Genomic DNA, 17714 nt, shown 5'->3' with positions numbered 1-17714 from the left:
AAACCACCTCCAGCTCAGCTACAAAAGCTTATTTATTGGCTTTATCTCAGAGACCCATAGATAAATCTCTAAGGAGACCAAAAGCCAAATTAATCTCGGACCCGTGCATGGCTGAACAGACTGGGGTAAATTGGAGGGGGGCAGGTTGGCCTGTGCCTGCTGAAGCAGAGCCCCCAGCAGCCGCTTGCTTCCAAATCCAAAATTGCCACCATACTCCTGGCCTGACTCAACCATCTTAAGATGGACCTCACAAAGATGTAATCTGCTGAAAATTCTGGTATGCGGGTTTTGTGACTGAAATCTCCAGGCTTTCACGGAGTTGGGGTGGGCTGCCTCCCCCTACTTCCCAATACACGTGGAAGCAGTCACCCCCACAAACCAACTCCAGCGCCACCCTGTAAAGTATTACTTGCCTTGCTTCAGAGACTCATAAATAAATCTCAAAAGAGATCAAAAGCCAGAGACACAGCAGCGAGTCCTTCAAGACATCACAGAGCGGAAGATCTCTCAGGGCCCCGTACAAGCTAATTTCACCAGAGCACCTCAGATGGAGCAGGTGCACCCTCCCCGCCTACTCCAGATGGAATCCTGGCAACCAAGAGCTTCCACAAGCAAGGCCCAGGTATGCAGGTTCCAGGACTAAATCTCCAGGCGACATGGCAGCAGAGGTCATTGACCTGGATGTCACACCCACAATGTTCCTCCGGGCGCCATCTTCGTGCACCAATAGCCCTGGTCCAGAGACCCCCAATTGAATCCCAAAATGTATTAGTGCCCTGTAAAAATGTCTCTGGAACCCAACATCTACAATCTAGGATTCTAGAAGTGTGTGGCTGCGACACCCAAGATATTCAAAATGAGCAATGGACAATAAATGATTTAGCATCTGCCCTGGCAGGCAGGCTTGAATGGTGTTGGGAAAATTTGAGCAAAACATAATGCCCAAAAGTAGAGAAAAATTGCCTGTCATGGAGGCAGGGTGAGGACTGGGATGGGGGGGGGGGGGGTGCAGTTAGGGCATATTCTAGGGACACTGGTGATGGGAACTGTGCATTGGTGGAGGGATGGCTGTTCGATCATTGTACAGCTGAATCTTGAACATGACAGCTTTGTAACTGTATCTCACAGTGATTTAATTAAAAAAGAAAAAGTAATGTGGAGTTCATGCCCAATTCAAACAGCTTAATCAATGGCTGAATAAATAGCAGTACCCCTAACTTAAAAAAAAATATTTAGCCCCAAGAAAATCTATTCACACTAATAAATTCAATACTGTTGCAAGATACAGAGTAAACACAAATCTGTTGATTATTGTGTACTGAAAGTATATAAGAAGGAAATTTAAATATTGCCAAAAGGAAGAAGGCCTAAGTAAATGGAAAGATACCTTATGTTCATGAAATGAGTTGAAAGGCAACAATACTCCTCAAACTAGCCTACAAATTTATTACAACTTCTATCAAAATCCCAATGGTCTATTTTTTTTAGGGTCTGTACCTGGTTAGGCTCAGGGCTTACTTCTGGCTCAGTGCTCAGGGATTATTCCTGGCAATGCCAGGAGACAGAGGGCAGTTGGGGTGGGGTGCATATACAGTGCTGGGAACTGAACCCAGGTGAGCTGTGCACAAGACCTTTCCTGCTATATTAGCCACCCCACCTCCTTCCACTGGCCTCTAAAAATAAAGTTACAGCGATGGAAAACCCAAATGACCATTTGGGATACTGGATAATCAAATTACAGTGTATACATATAATGGATTGCTTTTTCAGACACAAAAATTAAGTTCTAATAAGCCCCCACGAATAGCTAAAGCAATTCTTGGGAAAAAGAAAATGGGAGGAATCAACCTACCTAACTTCAAGCTCTACTACAAAGCAGTAATAATTAAAACAGCATGGTACTGGAACAAAGGCAGAGCTGCAGACCAATGGAACAGAGTTGAATATACTGACATCTCCTCCCAAACATATAATCATCTAATTGTCGATAAGGGGGCAAGAAAAGTGAAATGGAGCAGGGAAAGCCTCTTTAATAAATTGTGCTGGCAAAACTGGACGGCTACATGCAAAAAAGTGGGCTCAGATCTCTGCCTAACACCATGCACAAAAGTAAGATCGAAATGGATTTATGACCTCAACATCAGACCGGAATCCATAATGTTTATTGAAGACAAAGTTGGCAAAACTCTCCATGATATTGAAGCTAATGGTATCTTCAAAGATGTCATGCCACTGGCCGAGCAAGTGAAAACAGAGATAGACAAATGGGGCTATCTTAAACTAAGAAGCTTCTGCATCTCAAAAGAAAGTGACCAAAATACAAAGACAGCCTACAGAATGGGAAAGGATATTCACCAAATACACATCCAACAAGGGGTTGATATCAAGGATATACAAGGTACTGGTTGAACTCCACAAGAAGAAATCACCCAACCCCATCAAAAAATGGGGCGAGGAAATGAACAGAAACTTCCGCAAAGAAGAAATCCGAATGGCAAAAAGGCACGTGAGAAAATGCTCTACATCACTAATCATCAGAGAGATGCAGATCAAAACGACAATGAGATATCATTTCACACCACAGAGACTGGCCCACATCCAAAAGAACAAAAGCAACCGGTGCTGGCACAGATGTGGCGAGAAAGGGACCCTTCTTCACTGCTGGTGGGAATGCCGGCTGGTCCAAATATTTTTGGAAAACAGTATGGACGATTCTCAAAAAATTAGAATTTGATCTCCCATTTGACCCAGCTATAGCACTCCTGGGAATATATCCCAGAGAGGCAAAAAGGTATAGTCGAAGTGACATCTGCAATTGTTTGTTCATTGCAGCACTCTTTTACAATAGCCAGTATCTGAAAGAAACCTGAGTGCCCGAGAACAGATGACTGGTTAAAGAAGCTTTGGTACATTTACACAATGGAGTACTATGTAGCTGTTAGAAAAGATGATGTTATGAAATTTACATACAAGTGGTACTACATGGAAAGTATCATGTTAAGCGAAATGAGTCAGAAAAAGTGGGATAGACACAGAAAGATTGCATTCATCTGGGGAACATAAAGCAACAAAACGTGAGACTAACACCCAGGAATGGCTGAGATTAGTACCAGGAATTTTGCTCCATGACTTGGAAGCCAGCCACAAGTGCTAGGTGAAAAGTAAGCTCAGATAGAGAAGAGAGCACCAAATAAAGGGTGTTGTGAGGCCCCTCCCAGGGTGGGAGAAGCATGCTAAAAGTAGTCTATAGACCAAACATGATTGCCACTCAATGCCTTTCTTGCGAAACACAGTACCCAAAAGAAGAGAGAGAGAACAAGGGGGAATTCCCTGCCACAGAGGCAGGGTGGGACGAGGGGGATGGGGGGTGGGAGGGATGCTGGGACCCGTGGTGGTGGAGGATGGGCACTGGTGGAGGGATGGGTACTTGATCATTGTATAACTGAAACCCAAGCACAAATATTTATAAGTCTATAACTGTACCTCATGGTGTTTCACCAATAAAAAAAATTAAGTTCTAATACTTGCTACAACATGAGTTGTCGCATCTAAGAAACACTCTTAAGAGAAGCCAAACACAAGAGCCCACACACTATATGATTTCACTAGTATGAAATGTCCAAAATAAGCAAATTCCTGGGACAGAAAGCAGATGGACGGATGCCAAGGCCAAGAAAGCCATGGGGAATGCTGGGACTGCCGAATTTCCTCAAAGGGCTGGAGCGGATACTTTGCCTGTGGGAGGAGGCCTGATTCAACCCTCACACTGGATAGGCCCCTGCTCTGCTGGATGTATCCCCAAGGTATTTAAAATATAGCACTGTAGCATTGTAGCACTGTCCTCCCATTGTTTATCGATTTGCTTGAGCGGGCACCAGTACCGTCTCCATTGTGAGACTTTTTGTTTCTGTTTTTGGCATATCGAATATGCCACGGGGAGTTTGCCAGTCTCTGCCATGCGGGCGGGATACTCTCAGTAGGTTGCCAGGCTCTCAGAGAGGGACGAAGGAATCGAACCTGGGTTGGCCGTGTGCAAAGCAAACACCCTACCTGCTGTGCTATACAGCCCTTAAATAATATACTTGCAATTAAATAGACAACTCAATTTTTGAATGTTTTCTTTATGAATCTAAATACACATGATGCACTGAGCTGCTCAGAAGTGACATGAAGTCAATTCTGAGGAAGATTGGAGTCTTTGCTTTGTGGTGGCTGGAGGGAACCAGAGGGTAGAATCAAGAAGATGTCATTCAAAGAGCTGTGTCTGTGTCAGTGACAAAAATAGCCATGCTGAGAACTTCAGAGCAAGGCAATGCTGGCAAAAACTGACCTACTTAATCTGTGGGGGGTTTTTTTTGGTTTGTTTATTTTTTTTTTAAATCAGAGTCTTAGCAGCAAAGCTGCAGAGCAAGACTCAGGAAGTAAAATAATCCTTTTGAGAATTCATTTATCTCAGGTACTTTCTGATCAATGAGACATTGAACAAAGCAATAAGGTTACTAAAATCATGCAGGCGGGGAATGTAGTCTCAGAGGACAATAGAGATTGCATGTCAGTTTTAGAATGAACTATTGGGGTATTTTTCTATATCCCCTGCAAGATTCAGCATTTTAGCTATTATACTTAAATATATATTGAATATATTATGCTTTCACATAAGAGACTCTTGCTAATTACTGGTCCTCTGATCTTTGAGTTAAATCATTTCAGAAACACTGGAATGAGGTGTGCACAGTATTACAGATTTTGAAACAGACTGGGAAGAATGTGTAGGTTTTCCTCATGCATTTTTGGAGGGTGAAGGAAGTGGGGGGGTAAAAACAGGAGTGGTGAGTGTGGGCCAGGAGTAGGAGGGGCCAGACTGTCCAGATAGAGGCAGCTGAGACTGGCTGTAACAGCTACACTGGGCAGAGGAATGCAGGAAAATGTCAGCTAATTGAGCATTTGGTTCTAACTCCTGAGACAGTACATGACCCCAAAATAATATGACAAAGCTCCGGAAGGCTGGAGTCACAGATGCGGTCTGCATACAAATGCTCCTCCACTGAGTCTCCCACTCCTGCCCATCCCTCCCCCTCGCCACCACCACCACTGTTTCTTTCCAACCTTAAATAGTCGGTGGACCACTCTGAGCTCAGAGATGTAAAAAAAAAAACGATGGCCTATTTTCTCTTAGCATTTTCAAAAGTTATGGACGTTCTGCTCAGTATGTGAGTGGGAGGGAAACGTTGCAATCATTAATGTTACCTAAGTCTTTCCTAAGAAGAAATAATCATTGAAAAGATTATACTAGATGGTGTTAAAATGTAAGTCCTTTTCCTCTCCAATAAAAATTATGTACATTGGGGCATAGGGGTTAAGTTGCATGCTTGTATCCCACTGACCCTGGTTCAATCCCCAATACCCCATATGATCCCCCAAGCACTGCCAGAAGTCACTCAGCACAGACCCAGGAATGGCTCCTGAGCAGTGCTGATGTTATTAAATTTAACCAATAATGATAATATACATTGAATATATGGCAAAGCCTGGCAAGCTAACCAAGACATATTCAATATGCCAAAAACAGTAACAAGTCTCACAATGGAGACTTGTAACTGGTGCCTGCTCCAGCGGGCAACAGTGCTACAGTGCTACATTGAATATCATCTGAACAGCTCTTGATGTCCGTAAATAGACGTCAAGATATGGACGTCAAAGATATGGCAACTGATGGGTCCATCTCACCTTTGTTTCTTGTTTCTTTGTTTCTTTGTCTACCACATAAATCATCTGTTACTTATTCTCCCTCTTACTTAGCTTTAAAACCTACCCTCTCATATAGTTGAATCCAAGTTGTAGCAAAGTACCAAACTGTCTTTCCTTATAGCTGAGTAGTATTATTCCCTTGTGTATATAATAACATATATGTGTGTATGTGTATATGTGTGTCCATATATATATATATCTATATATTTCACAATTTCTTTAATCCTCTGTTGTTGGGCATTTGGCTGGTTGACTGAAACAGAAATATAAGTGCATTATCTCAGGTTCAAGGCACCTGTGCATCTCTCTCTCTCTCTCTCTCTGTCTCTCTCTCTTTCTGTCACCTTTTGGGCATTATGGTTTGTAATACAGGTACTGCAAGGTTATCATGTACATCCCTTGACCACTTTCAGCACTCAGTTCTTGTCCAGAGTGATCATTTCCAACTATTATTATCATGGTGGTCCCTTCTTCATCCTAACTGTCCTCCACCCCTACATACTTGTGGCAAGCTTCCAACCATGGACCAATCCGGCCATGGGTTGGAGCGATAGCACAGCGGGCAGGGTGTTTGCCTTGCACACGGCTGACCTGGGTTCGATTCCCCCGTCCCTCTCAGAGAGCCCGGAAAGCTAACAAGAGTGTCCCGCCCGCACAGCAGAGCCTGCCAAGCTCCTCGTGGTGTATTCGATATGCCAAAATATCCTGGCTCCTGTTTCTTCTATCCTTGAGTAATAGAATCATACTGTATTTTTTCATATCCCACAAATGAGTGTGATAATTCTATACTTGTCCCTCTCCTTCTGACTCATTTCATTCAGCACTATACTCTCCATGACCCTCTTTTCCTTATCTATCTTTCAAAATCCTACCTCATCAGTCAATTGAATGAGAGAAACAGCAGTATATAATAAATAGAAAAGTAGGCACTAATTAGGGCCCCTAGAGGCTGGAGCGATAGCACAGGGGGTAGGGCGTTTGCCCTGCACACGGCAGACCCAGGTTCAATTCCCAGCATCCCATATGGTCCCCCGAGCACCACCAGGAGTAACTCCTGAGTGCATGAGCCAGGAGTAACCCCTGTGCATCATCAGGTGTGACCCAAAAAAGCAAAAATAAAAAAAAATGGGACCCCTAATTTATATAGAATAAAACAGCTCACAGCTTATGAATACTAAATTAAAAATTGACTTTGAAGGCATGTACTAAGGAAGAATTTGTTGCTTTGTAAACATAAGAAAAAAGAATCTGCGTGTTTTTAGTCTAACACATACAATCAGCAAAGGAGATTTGAGAATATTACCTAAAGATCAGTGGCCTCAAAGTGCAACTGGCATAAAAAAACATCACCTGGGAAGGTGTTAAAAATGCAAATTACTAAGTTCCACTCTGGAACTCCTAAGTCAGACCCTAAGACAAAGCCTCCACAGCCCTCTAGGTGATTCCAATACTAATACACTCCGAACGTATCAGACATGAACACACACCAGAAAAACCCAGTCAAAATTATTGTATCTCAGAAGAGGAAGGGAACTGATGAGAACATTAACTTATTTTGTCTGTGAAAATGAAAACTCCATTCTATTAGGACTGTTCGCGTTCCTGCTGCTCATCTCCAGGCAGGCTCATTCTTATTTGACCTAAATGAATGTGTTAAACACACGCATCCATAAATATAAATGCATAAAAAATAAGTGGCCCAACCTAGAAGGAAGTGGGGGGGAAATGTTGATAGTGGGAGTGTATATTTTCTTTCTTATGAACTAATTTGGGCTGGAGCGATAGCACAGCATGTAGGGCGTTTGCCTTACATGCCGCCAACATGGCCGATCTGAGTTCGATTCCCTCGCCCCCCTCAGAGAGCCCAGCAAGCTTCCAAGAGTATCTTGCCCGCACGGCAAAGCCTGGCAAGCTACCCGTGACGTATTCGATATGCCAAACACAGTAACAACAAGTCTCATGATGGAGATGTTGCTGGGCCCACTCGAGCAAATCGATGAATAACGGGAAGACCGTGACCGTGACTGTGATGAACTAATTTAACGTCCCCAAAAATCAAATTAGGAGGTGTTATTCCCACTTTAGACTGGAGGGGACAGACTCAGAGGGAGTCATTGGCCCAAGGTTCTTATCGAAGAACTGATCACTGTATCACTGTCATCCTGTTATTCATTGATTTACTCAAGTGGGTGCCCATAATGTCCCCATTCATCCCAGCACTGAGGTTTTAGCAGCTTCTCCTTACTCAGCTTTCCCAATGCTGCCTTATTGGAGGCTCTTTCAGGGTCAGGGTAATGAGACCTGTTATTGTTACTGTTTTTGGCATGTCGAATACGCCACAAGGAGCTTGCCAGGCACTCTGTGCAGGAGGGATACTCTCGGTAGCTTTCTGGGCTCTCCAAGATGCATATATATATATATATATATATATATATATATATATATATATATATATATATCCCTCTATGATTTGTTCTTCCTCAGACAGTAGGCAACAAATCATAGAGGGAAGAACTGATAAATGTCATAAATTAAGTTTAAACTGGAAGTTTAAGAGAAAATTTAATCTTCTATTATCTCATGTATTTCTTTTTGTGTTTGTTTGCTTTTTGCCTTTATTTCGTTTTGCGGTCACACCCGGCAGTTCTACAGCTCACTTCTGGCTCTGTGCTCAGGAATCATTCCAGGCAGTGATTGGAGAAACCATATGTGGTGCTGGATATTGAAGGCAGGTTAGCCATGTGCAAGGCAAATGCTTTACCCACAGTATCACTCTGACCCCTATCTCTTGCATTTCTTAAGAGAATCACTGTCACTGTCACTGTCCTCCCGTTGTTCATCGATTTGCTTGAGCAGATCCAGTAGCGTCTCCATTGTGACAATTGTTAGGCATATAGAATACGTCATGGGTAGCTTGCCAGGCTTTGCTATGCAGGCGAGATACTCTCGGTAGCTTGCCAGGCTCTCCAAGAAGGGCGGAGGAATCGAACTCGGGTCAGCCATGTTGGCCGCTTGCAAGGCAAACGCCCTACCCGCTGTGCTATCGCTCCAGCCCATATTTTACAATAGAATAGCACTTGAAAGATATGAACACATCCTAGGAGGTACACACTGTTTTGAAAAGAAACAAAAAGATGGATTGTTTCAACAACAACTGATGCTTATGGGAAGAAGCTCTTCAAAACAGGAATGTAGTATAAATACTATGGTGCACTACTTTGGAAACATTGCCAGATCCAAGGTCTAAAGAGATACAACTGGACCTGTGAAAAGGTCAGAAGTGGGGTCTGGAGCTACAGCACATGGGGAGGGCACTTGTCTTGCAGCAGCAGACCTGGGGTTGATCCCTGGCACCGCATATGGTCCTCTGAGCCCTGTCAGGAATAATCCCTGATTGCAGAGCCAGGAAGATGCCCTGAGAATCTCTGAGTGTGATCAAAACAAAACAATAAAATGAAAAACATTTTAAAAAATTTTCAGAAGTAACAGAAGTAAAACTAAGGAACCACAGAAGTAGTAATTAATAAAAAGCTTTTGTGCACACAGCAACACAATTTACAGACTAGGAAAATCAAAAATAGAAAGAACTAGTGGGTGGAGGTGGTGGTAAGGGAAATAGCTCAAGGGGCTGAACAAAGTATTAGGTGGGTTTGGTCCCCCAGCAATATATATATATATATATATATATATATATATATATATATATGACTCTAACTTTAACATGTTACTAATCTCTTATAGAAGGGCTTAATGGCTCCTGGGTGCAATCTTCACCCACTTTCCTCTAAGAAATATTTTTTTGGATCATTTTTAGCGGATCATTCATAACAAGCAATATAAAATAGATTTCAGTTCTGCTTTGAGGGCAGGGTTTGGGGTTTAAGTTGAAAATATGGTGTGGGAAGTTGTAATGCTGGTGGGACTGGTATTGAAATATTAAATATGATCAAATATTGTGAACAACCTTAAATAAATTTAAATTTTAAAATAAATTTAAAATGTACCAGTTTGAGGCCGGGAAAATTGCTCTCAATGCCTATTCTGTATGTGATAGGCGTAGATTTCTGTCCCCACATACTCTTCACAACCACTACAACCACCAAATGATCCTGGACTACTCAAAGCACCACTGGCTGCGGCCCTGGTGGGCTCCAATATGCAGAAACCTAGCACTGAAGCATCATGTCAGCACAGCTGGGCTGAGTATGGCTGCGTGTGGTCCCCAGACACACCCCCCCTTCCCAGTATAAAAAATTTAAAACTCCAAACTAATTTTTACTTTTATTTTATTTTTTAAATAAATTTTTATTAGCGAAACACCATAAGGTACAGTTGTAGACTTACAAATTTTAGTGCTTGGGTTTCAGTTATACAATGATCGAGTACGCATCCCTCCACCAGTGCCCATTTTCCACCACCACTGATCCCAGCATCCCTCCCCAAACTAATTTTTATATCCCATCCCTTCAAGTCCAAAAAATCGGAAAGGGAGAAATAAGATAATACATGAGCTCTTCCAGGCCCTTTCCGTGGTCTCTATAGGAGTGTTTGTTCCGTGAGCCAAGTCCCACCTCCCTTAGCCCAACACTTAGCAAATCTCCTCGCCCCACTGGGCCAAGGTAAGTTGGTAGCAGAGGGCAGAGCAGTCATTTACGCAGGCGCCTTCAGAAACTCACGGAGTCCGCCTTCCCCCCCCCCCCACGTGTCAACCAATCAGAACCCAAGAACTAGCGCAGGCACCGCCTCCCGGATGCCACGTCCCAGTGCCGGGAGCCGGCGACGTCACGTGCTCCCCAGGCCCGGCCTTTCGCCCGCCCCTCCTTTCGGCTGGCGCTCGCTGATTGGCTGCCGCCGCCCGGTAGCCTGGGTGACGGAACGCTTGGAGGAGAGTGGGTGCGCCTGCGCGCTTGCTAGTTCGCGCGGCCTCTCGAGCTTTGCGATGAAGGTAAATAACTCAGAAACCCCGTGGGGGCGGGAAGCCGCGACCCCTGGCCTCCTCTCGGCCCGTCGGACCTCGCCTTCGAGCACAGGGTAGTGACTCGGGTGGAGGGAGAGCGAGGGCGATGTGGCCGGAGAGAGAGGAGAGGAAGGAGGAGGCGGAGGGGGAGGCCTCCCTTGCCCGGGTGCGGGCGGCGGGAGCCCCTCCACGCCGGGAAACGAGCGGGCTGCAATGGGGGGAACCCGATCCTCGGCGCGTCATAAGGAACGGAGGGTCGCAGTGGAAAGGACACAGGTGGGCTTCCCGGACTGCCTTGTTTCTTGCTGCGACCCTCCGGCAAGTCTTTGCACAAGTCCCGGCTAGTCTTTGCACGACCCCCCCCCAGCGCCCCCTAAAACGAGTGGAAAGTCTAGGGGAAATCTCCCATCTCAAATGTGATGGCCCGAGAGCTGTCCAAAGAGTCGGTCCCAAGAGCATCTTTCTCCGCCTTCTGGGTGCCCAGTGAACTCCAACTCCCAGGTCACGCCGCCTTTTGCTTTCCGTTGGCAATCACCCGGTTCACAGACCTGGGGGGCTCGCTGCAGCAATCAGGCGTCCCGAGCCTCCCCCGTTAGAGTGGGCTTTGAAATCGATCCTGTCTTCGGACCAGAAACTTTGGACCTGACTTAGGAGTTCTTATCGCTTGAGGCGTTTAGAGTGTTTTTGCTGTAATCCCCCGCAGCTGAACAACAAGCAAAATGTAAGCTACGGTTTCTGGGTTTCTGGCCACGAGGCCGGCACCTCTTCTCCCTGCACTGTGTCGAGGTGAAGCATCTGTATCGTTCCATCGGAGAAAACTGTGAGAACACAGCCAGACATGGTCTAACATGAGGTTCATGAAATTCCACCTCAGTGGTCCCTCCTAAGCGTGCAGCGCCTTTGCGCGGTGGGGGGGGGGGGGGGGGTCTAGCGCACAGCCGGCCACGAAACTGCCCAAGGGGATCCTTCTATTGCATTTCACTCATCCTTGTACTATGATACTTGGATGCATCATGGTTAAACACTTTAGTTTTCAGTAGAGACGGATTTTGTCTCTCACTTTGGAAATACATGTTGATGGATGTCTAATTTTGAACATTGGGAGAGTTTTCTGTTATTATTCAAACTGTCAGTGTCCCCGGTAGTGGTATTGAAAAAAATTTATGTAGAGCAGAGCGTTAGTACAGATAGTACAGTGGGGAGTCCCGCCAGCAGTGATCCCTGAGCACAGAGTCAGGAGCCAACCCTGAGTATTGCTGGGCGTGGCCCCAGAACAACAACAAGGAAAGTTAAAACTTCATGTGCTTAGGTATGGACATCACTGTATAATCTGACCATTAAAATCGAGATGTTTTTCATTCAAGGTCTATGTTCCTAGATGTTCTATTACCTGAATACGGTGCTATCTGATATAACTTAAAGTTTTAGTAGGTACACTAAATTTGAAAAATAAAAGGATAGGGGGCTGGAGCGATAGCACAGTGGGTAGGGCGTTTGCCTTGCACGCAGCCGACCCTAGTTCAATTCCCAGCATCCCATATGGTCCCCGAGCACCGCCGGGAGTAATTCCTGAATGCATGAGCCAGGAGTAACCCCTGTGCATCGCCGGGTGTGACCCCCCCCAAAAAATAAAATAAAAAGGTAAAATTAAATTATTAAGTTAGTTTTACCAAAATCCAAAATGTTATAATTTTAACGTGCAATTGGTACTCAAAATTATCAATAAAATAGATCAGCATTATTTTTCAACATCTTTGAAATCTGATACATGTTTTATGTTTGAGCATATCTAAATTCCAACTATCCACATTTCAAGACCTCAATAAATTTTCAAAACAATTTGTGGCTTGTGTCTACTATGCCACAAATTAAGATTGTCAAGGTGGAAATTAACCATTAAACCATTAAACAGTTAATGGTGAAGAGAGTATATCTAATGGGTGAATGAAGAAAATAACTTTTTCATTTAGTTTTGGGCTACATTGGGTGGTGCTCAGAGATTACTTCTGACTGCTGTCTTCAGGGAGTCATTCTTCATAGGATCAGGGGACCATATATGATTCTGTGAATTGAACCCCAGGTGGACCTTCTGCATGACAAGTGCCGTACTTGATGTCTTGACACTCTGTCATCTGAAGAAAATAACTTTGAAGGGAAGTGTAGATATTTTTTATTTCTATATCATTCCTAAGATTTTGTAAAAAGCAGTTTTCAATTTTTAAAAATCTATTCTGGGGACTGGAGCAATAGCACAGCAGGTAGGATGTTGCCATGCACACGGCCAACCCAGGTTCGATTCCCAGCATCCCAAATGATCCCCTGAGCACTGCCAGGAGAAATTCCTGAGTACAGAGCCAGGAGTAACCCCTGAATATTGCTGGGTGTGACCCAAAAAGAAAAAAAAATCTATGCTGCTAATAATTAGCTAAATTCTGTTTAAGCTCTATGTTTAGCAGCTTTCAGATATTATGTATTTTTAGAAAATTGATGTTCACAAATATTCAAAAATAAAAAAAACTGCTAACAAATGCTCTCCTGTATATTACTGAGGCCAGGCCAGATTGTGGTTTTCATTGATTATTTTATTTGCTGCATTGTGGACCTCTCTCAGGTGTATTCTAAGAAGATTTTACCATTCTTTTTAAGTTTTGGGTTTTTGTTTTTGAGCCCCACCCAGCAGCACTCAGGACTTATTCCTGGCTCTGTGCACAGAATCACTGCTGGCAGTGCTAGGGGATCATGTGGGGTGCCCGGGATAGAATTTGGGTCAGCCACTCACAAGGCAAAGGATCGATCGACCTACTGTACTGTCCCTCTGGCCCTACTGTTCTGTTTAAGTTCCAGGGCCCATATCCAGCTGTGCTCGGGGCTTACTCTTTGCTCTGTGCTCAGGGATTACTCCTGGCAAGATTTAGGTGATCATATGGGTGCCACGGATCAAATCTGGCTTGGTTGTATACAAGGCAAGTGCCCTACCCACTGAACTGTCTGTCCAGCCCCAAACCTACAGTTTTTATGATCATGCTTGGGCAATTTTCCAGCTCCATCATTGCTTGCCTGTCTTGAAAATATGAAAATTGTGTTTTCTTTTTAAGCGTGTTTTCTCACTTCTCGACAAGTCTTGGCTTGGTTCTCCAATACAGTTTGCCTGGCAAAAAACCTCAGGGAACTACCTGGCTGTAACAGGGTAAGTAAACCATCCTGACTTTATGTGGCTCTGGGACTGTGTAATTCACCACCTCTTCATTAGAAATTCCAGTGGGATGGTGGGAAAAGGAGTGTATTTATCACACTAACATAAAATTTCAGAGACTTCTTCTTTGTTAATATGGTAACTTTTTAGATACAGATAATGAAACTGGCATGAGATAAAGCTGAAGTTACTTAGATGGCAGTTTTATTTCTTCTTTTTCTATCATACAGAGACAAAAACATTTCAGTCCCACTTTTGTGTTGTAATTGCTTTTAGAGCTGATCACATTGTGAAAATCTTTGATCGCCATGGCCAAAAGAGAAGCAAAATTAATTTACCTGGGTAAGTGCAGAGATGTATTAAAATTTTTTTTCATAATTTGATCCCTTGAAGATAAAAATGTCCTCTCTTAAAGCTAGAAGCAAATGGAATTTTATAAAATATATAATCTGCATCTCCTTTTGATTTCTTCTTTGCAAAGTGTTTTTATTTGACACCAAAAGTAGTTAATGAGGGGGCTGGAGAGAGAATACAGCAAGAAGGATTCAAATATTCAAGTGTCTGCGGATCACTAAAATGCTCTTACCTGTTGTCATTAATTGCAGGTGATTCTATCAACAGTTTGAAAGTTTTCCTTTTCTGTATCTTCTGAAATCTCTGAGAATGCTCACTTGAACAGTCTGAAGAATAAAACAATTTTCCTAGGCCAGAGTGATGGTACAGTGGATAGAGCACTTGCCTTGCATGGGGCCAATCTAGATTTGATTCCCAGCATCCCATGGGGTCCTCTGAGCCCAACAGGCATGATTCCTGAGCACAGAACTAGGCATAAACCCTGAGCACAATAGAGTGTGGCCTCCGAATAAAACAAGTCACAATTCATTCTTTTGTTATTATTATTATCTTTTAATTATTATTATTATTATTATAATTATTATTATTATCTTTTAGATAAACAATTCATCTGGGTTTAATTCTATTTAAATTTTTTTTTTGAACGTTTCAGGCTACACATGGCTGTGCTCACAGGGTCTATTGGGGGCTGCTCCTTGCTGTACGCAAGTGACCATGCGGTACTGGTGATTAACCCAGGGTTCCCACATGCAAAACATGTCCTCCAGACCCTGGAGCTGTCTCCTGAGCCCAGATTTAACTTAATTTATTGTCAGAACCTTTTTCCTCTCTGTAAATCTGAAATAACCTTTCAGAACGACTCTACCCATTGTCCTCTTTCCCGCCCAAAACTTGATCATACATGTTAACTCTTGATTCTTTTGGTAGAGATGTTTGGTGAGTTTGTTTTAATTAAAGGCCGGGTTGTGTTGATGATTCGAGGAAATGCTGTCTTCTTAGATATTATGTTATGAAATAAGTGAAAATGAGATTTGAAATGTAAAGTTATTTTCCCTTCCACCTCCCAACAACAGAAATGAAGATATTATAAAAGCAATGAGTAGATGCGTTCCCCCATTAAAAAAATAATGCATATTGATGATTGATGTTTTGTTCTTTTTTTTTTTAAGTAACTGTGTTGCTATGGATTGGGATAAAGATGGAGACATCCTAGCAGTGATTGCTGAGACATCTAGTTGCATTTACCTGTGGGATGCCAACAAAAACAAAACCTGCCAGTTAGACAGTGGCCTGAGGTAAGGATAACTTTATTTTGTGGATCTGTACTTAGAAACATGATGATTTGTAGGTGTAATGCTATCCATACTTAGTCCTTTCATTATTAAGATGCACTGGTTATAAAATTTCTTATAGAAGTTCATTTTAGAGACTGAGTGATAGCACAGCAGGTAGGGTGTTTGCTGGTATGTGGCCAACCCGGGTGGGATTCCCAGCATTCCATATGGTCCCCCGAGCACTGCCACGAGTGATTCCTGAGTGCAGAGCCAGGAGTGACCCCTATGCATTGCCAGTGTGACCCAAAAAGGGGGAAAAAAAAAGAAGTTCATTTTATTGTTATATGTGATCCTATTGGTTTTGGAAGGTGTTTGGGGCCAGAGCAATAGTACAGCAGGAATAGTACAGCCTTATACCTGGCTGACTGGGTTTGATCCCCAGTATCCCTTATGGTCCCCAGAGCACCGCCAGGTGTGAACCAAACCCCCCTCCCCCCAAATAAATTATTTTTCAAAAAAAGTTGTTTTACTGGTAGTGGTATATACTGAAAAGACCTTTGTATAATCTGAGTCTCCTGGCTGGATTTTGTTTTTTGTTTATTTTATTTTATTTTGTGGACTGGAGCGATAGCACAGCAGGTAGGGTGTTTGCCTTTGCACGCGGCCAACCCGGGTTCAATTCCTCCGTCCCTCTCCGAGAGCCTGGCAACCTACCGAGTGTATCCCGCCCGCATGGCAGAGCCTGGCAAGCTCCCTGTGGCATATTCAATATGCCAGAAACAGTAACAACAAATCTCAATGGAGACATTACTGGTGCCCGCTGGAGCAAATCAATGAAAAATGGGAGGACAGTGTTACAGTGTTTATTTTTGAGCCGCCCAAGCAGTGTTGGTTGGGGAGGCCTGGGACCACATCTGACTGGGTTGGCCATTCAGTGCAAAAGTCTGAGAATTATCCAGATGGTTAGCTGTTTAGGAGGGTCTTCAGGACTACACGGGCAATGCTCAGGGTACTGTGTGGTGCTGGAGATTGAGCTGAGTTCAGCTGCAAGCAGGCGTGCACCATAAACCCTGTATTCTCTCTTGTTCTTTTTTTTTTAATGGTCAATATACTATCTACAGATAGTTAACAAACAGAATTTTGACTATCATCTTCTCTTAAATATTTTTATATCACATACTTACCCTAAACAACTTAAATTCCATTTATATTTTAATTTTATTTGAGTCCCTTGAGTCAAAGGACCTTAAATGGCAATTAAATAGTACATAAAACATCTTCCAAGATAGTCATACAAAACTTCCAATAGAGCCACTCAGGTCATTATGTTAACACAATTGTTGGATTTGCTTCATTTTTTACTAAATATATTTGTTATGCACCCTTGTAGGATTATAGTGGTACTTACCTGAACCTTCCGAGGCTTGCAGAAGTCATCATATAAAAAACAAAACTTTCATTGTTGTTCATTTGTTTGAGGTGCTGTGATTTGAACTCAGGGCCTCACACATGTAAAGCAAAAACCCTGTCACTGAACTACCTCAATCCGTATTTATGTATATATGATGTAGCAGTACCTTTTGGAAGAAACTCAAGATACAAACTCATCATCTACTTGCTTGGATCATAGTATAAGGCCACTGGACTTGATCACTCACTCACTCACACACTCACTCACTCATCATTCCACTCTGCTGCTCTTTTAGCTGGCCTTCAATTGTCCTATCAGCAGTACCTTTTAATTTTAATTTCTTACTTTTAGGTTCATACCTGGCAGTGCTCAGGTCTTGCTCCTGGTGGACAGGGAGACCATATGGGGTGCTGGGGATTGAACTCGGGTTGGCCATGTGCAAAGCAAGCACCCTCTGTTGTATTATTGCTCCGGCCCCAAACAGGACCTTTTAGAAGCCTGCGACTTGGAGAATTTGCCTTGTTTTTTAACCTGCTGCATTTCCCTAGAATGGTGTGTTTTGTTTTGTTGTGATGCCAGGGTTCAAACCCATGCGAGGCATGAGCTGCATCCCAGGCCCCCAGTATAATGTATCCTGCATTAAGTTTTGCTTGGCCAGAAATATGTACTATTATTTAACACTAACTAAATCTAGTAGTATTACTGGAAAGTTATGTGTGCCTTAGTATCTAGACACTTCTACAGTTCTTGTGTTTGAAGAAAAGAGAGTTGGGGCTG

At 43.2% G+C, this 17714-nt stretch overlaps 1 protein-coding gene across 1 annotated transcript in view; it reads left to right on the top strand.

Annotated features, from left to right (window-relative positions):
- The first annotated feature begins 10625 nt into the window (after positions 1-10625).
- Positions 10626-17714, top strand: part of WDR19 (WD repeat domain 19) — a 69870-nt gene continuing 62781 nt past the window's right edge. The window contains exons 1-4 of the mRNA XM_056125621.1: positions 10626-10693; positions 13801-13892; positions 14175-14240; positions 15422-15547. Coding sequence (XP_055981596.1) covers positions 10688-10693; positions 13801-13892; positions 14175-14240; positions 15422-15547 — 290 coding nt within the window. The 5' untranslated portion in view covers positions 10626-10687. The remainder of the gene's footprint in view (positions 10694-13800; positions 13893-14174; positions 14241-15421; positions 15548-17714) is intronic.

This window comes from Sorex fumeus, unplaced genomic scaffold (assembly GCF_029834395.1).
Source record: "Sorex fumeus unplaced genomic scaffold, SorFum_2.1 ptg000055l, whole genome shotgun sequence".
NCBI lineage: Eukaryota > Metazoa > Chordata > Mammalia > Eulipotyphla > Soricidae > Sorex > Sorex fumeus.
This window is presented reverse-complemented; position numbering and strand designations above follow the sequence as displayed.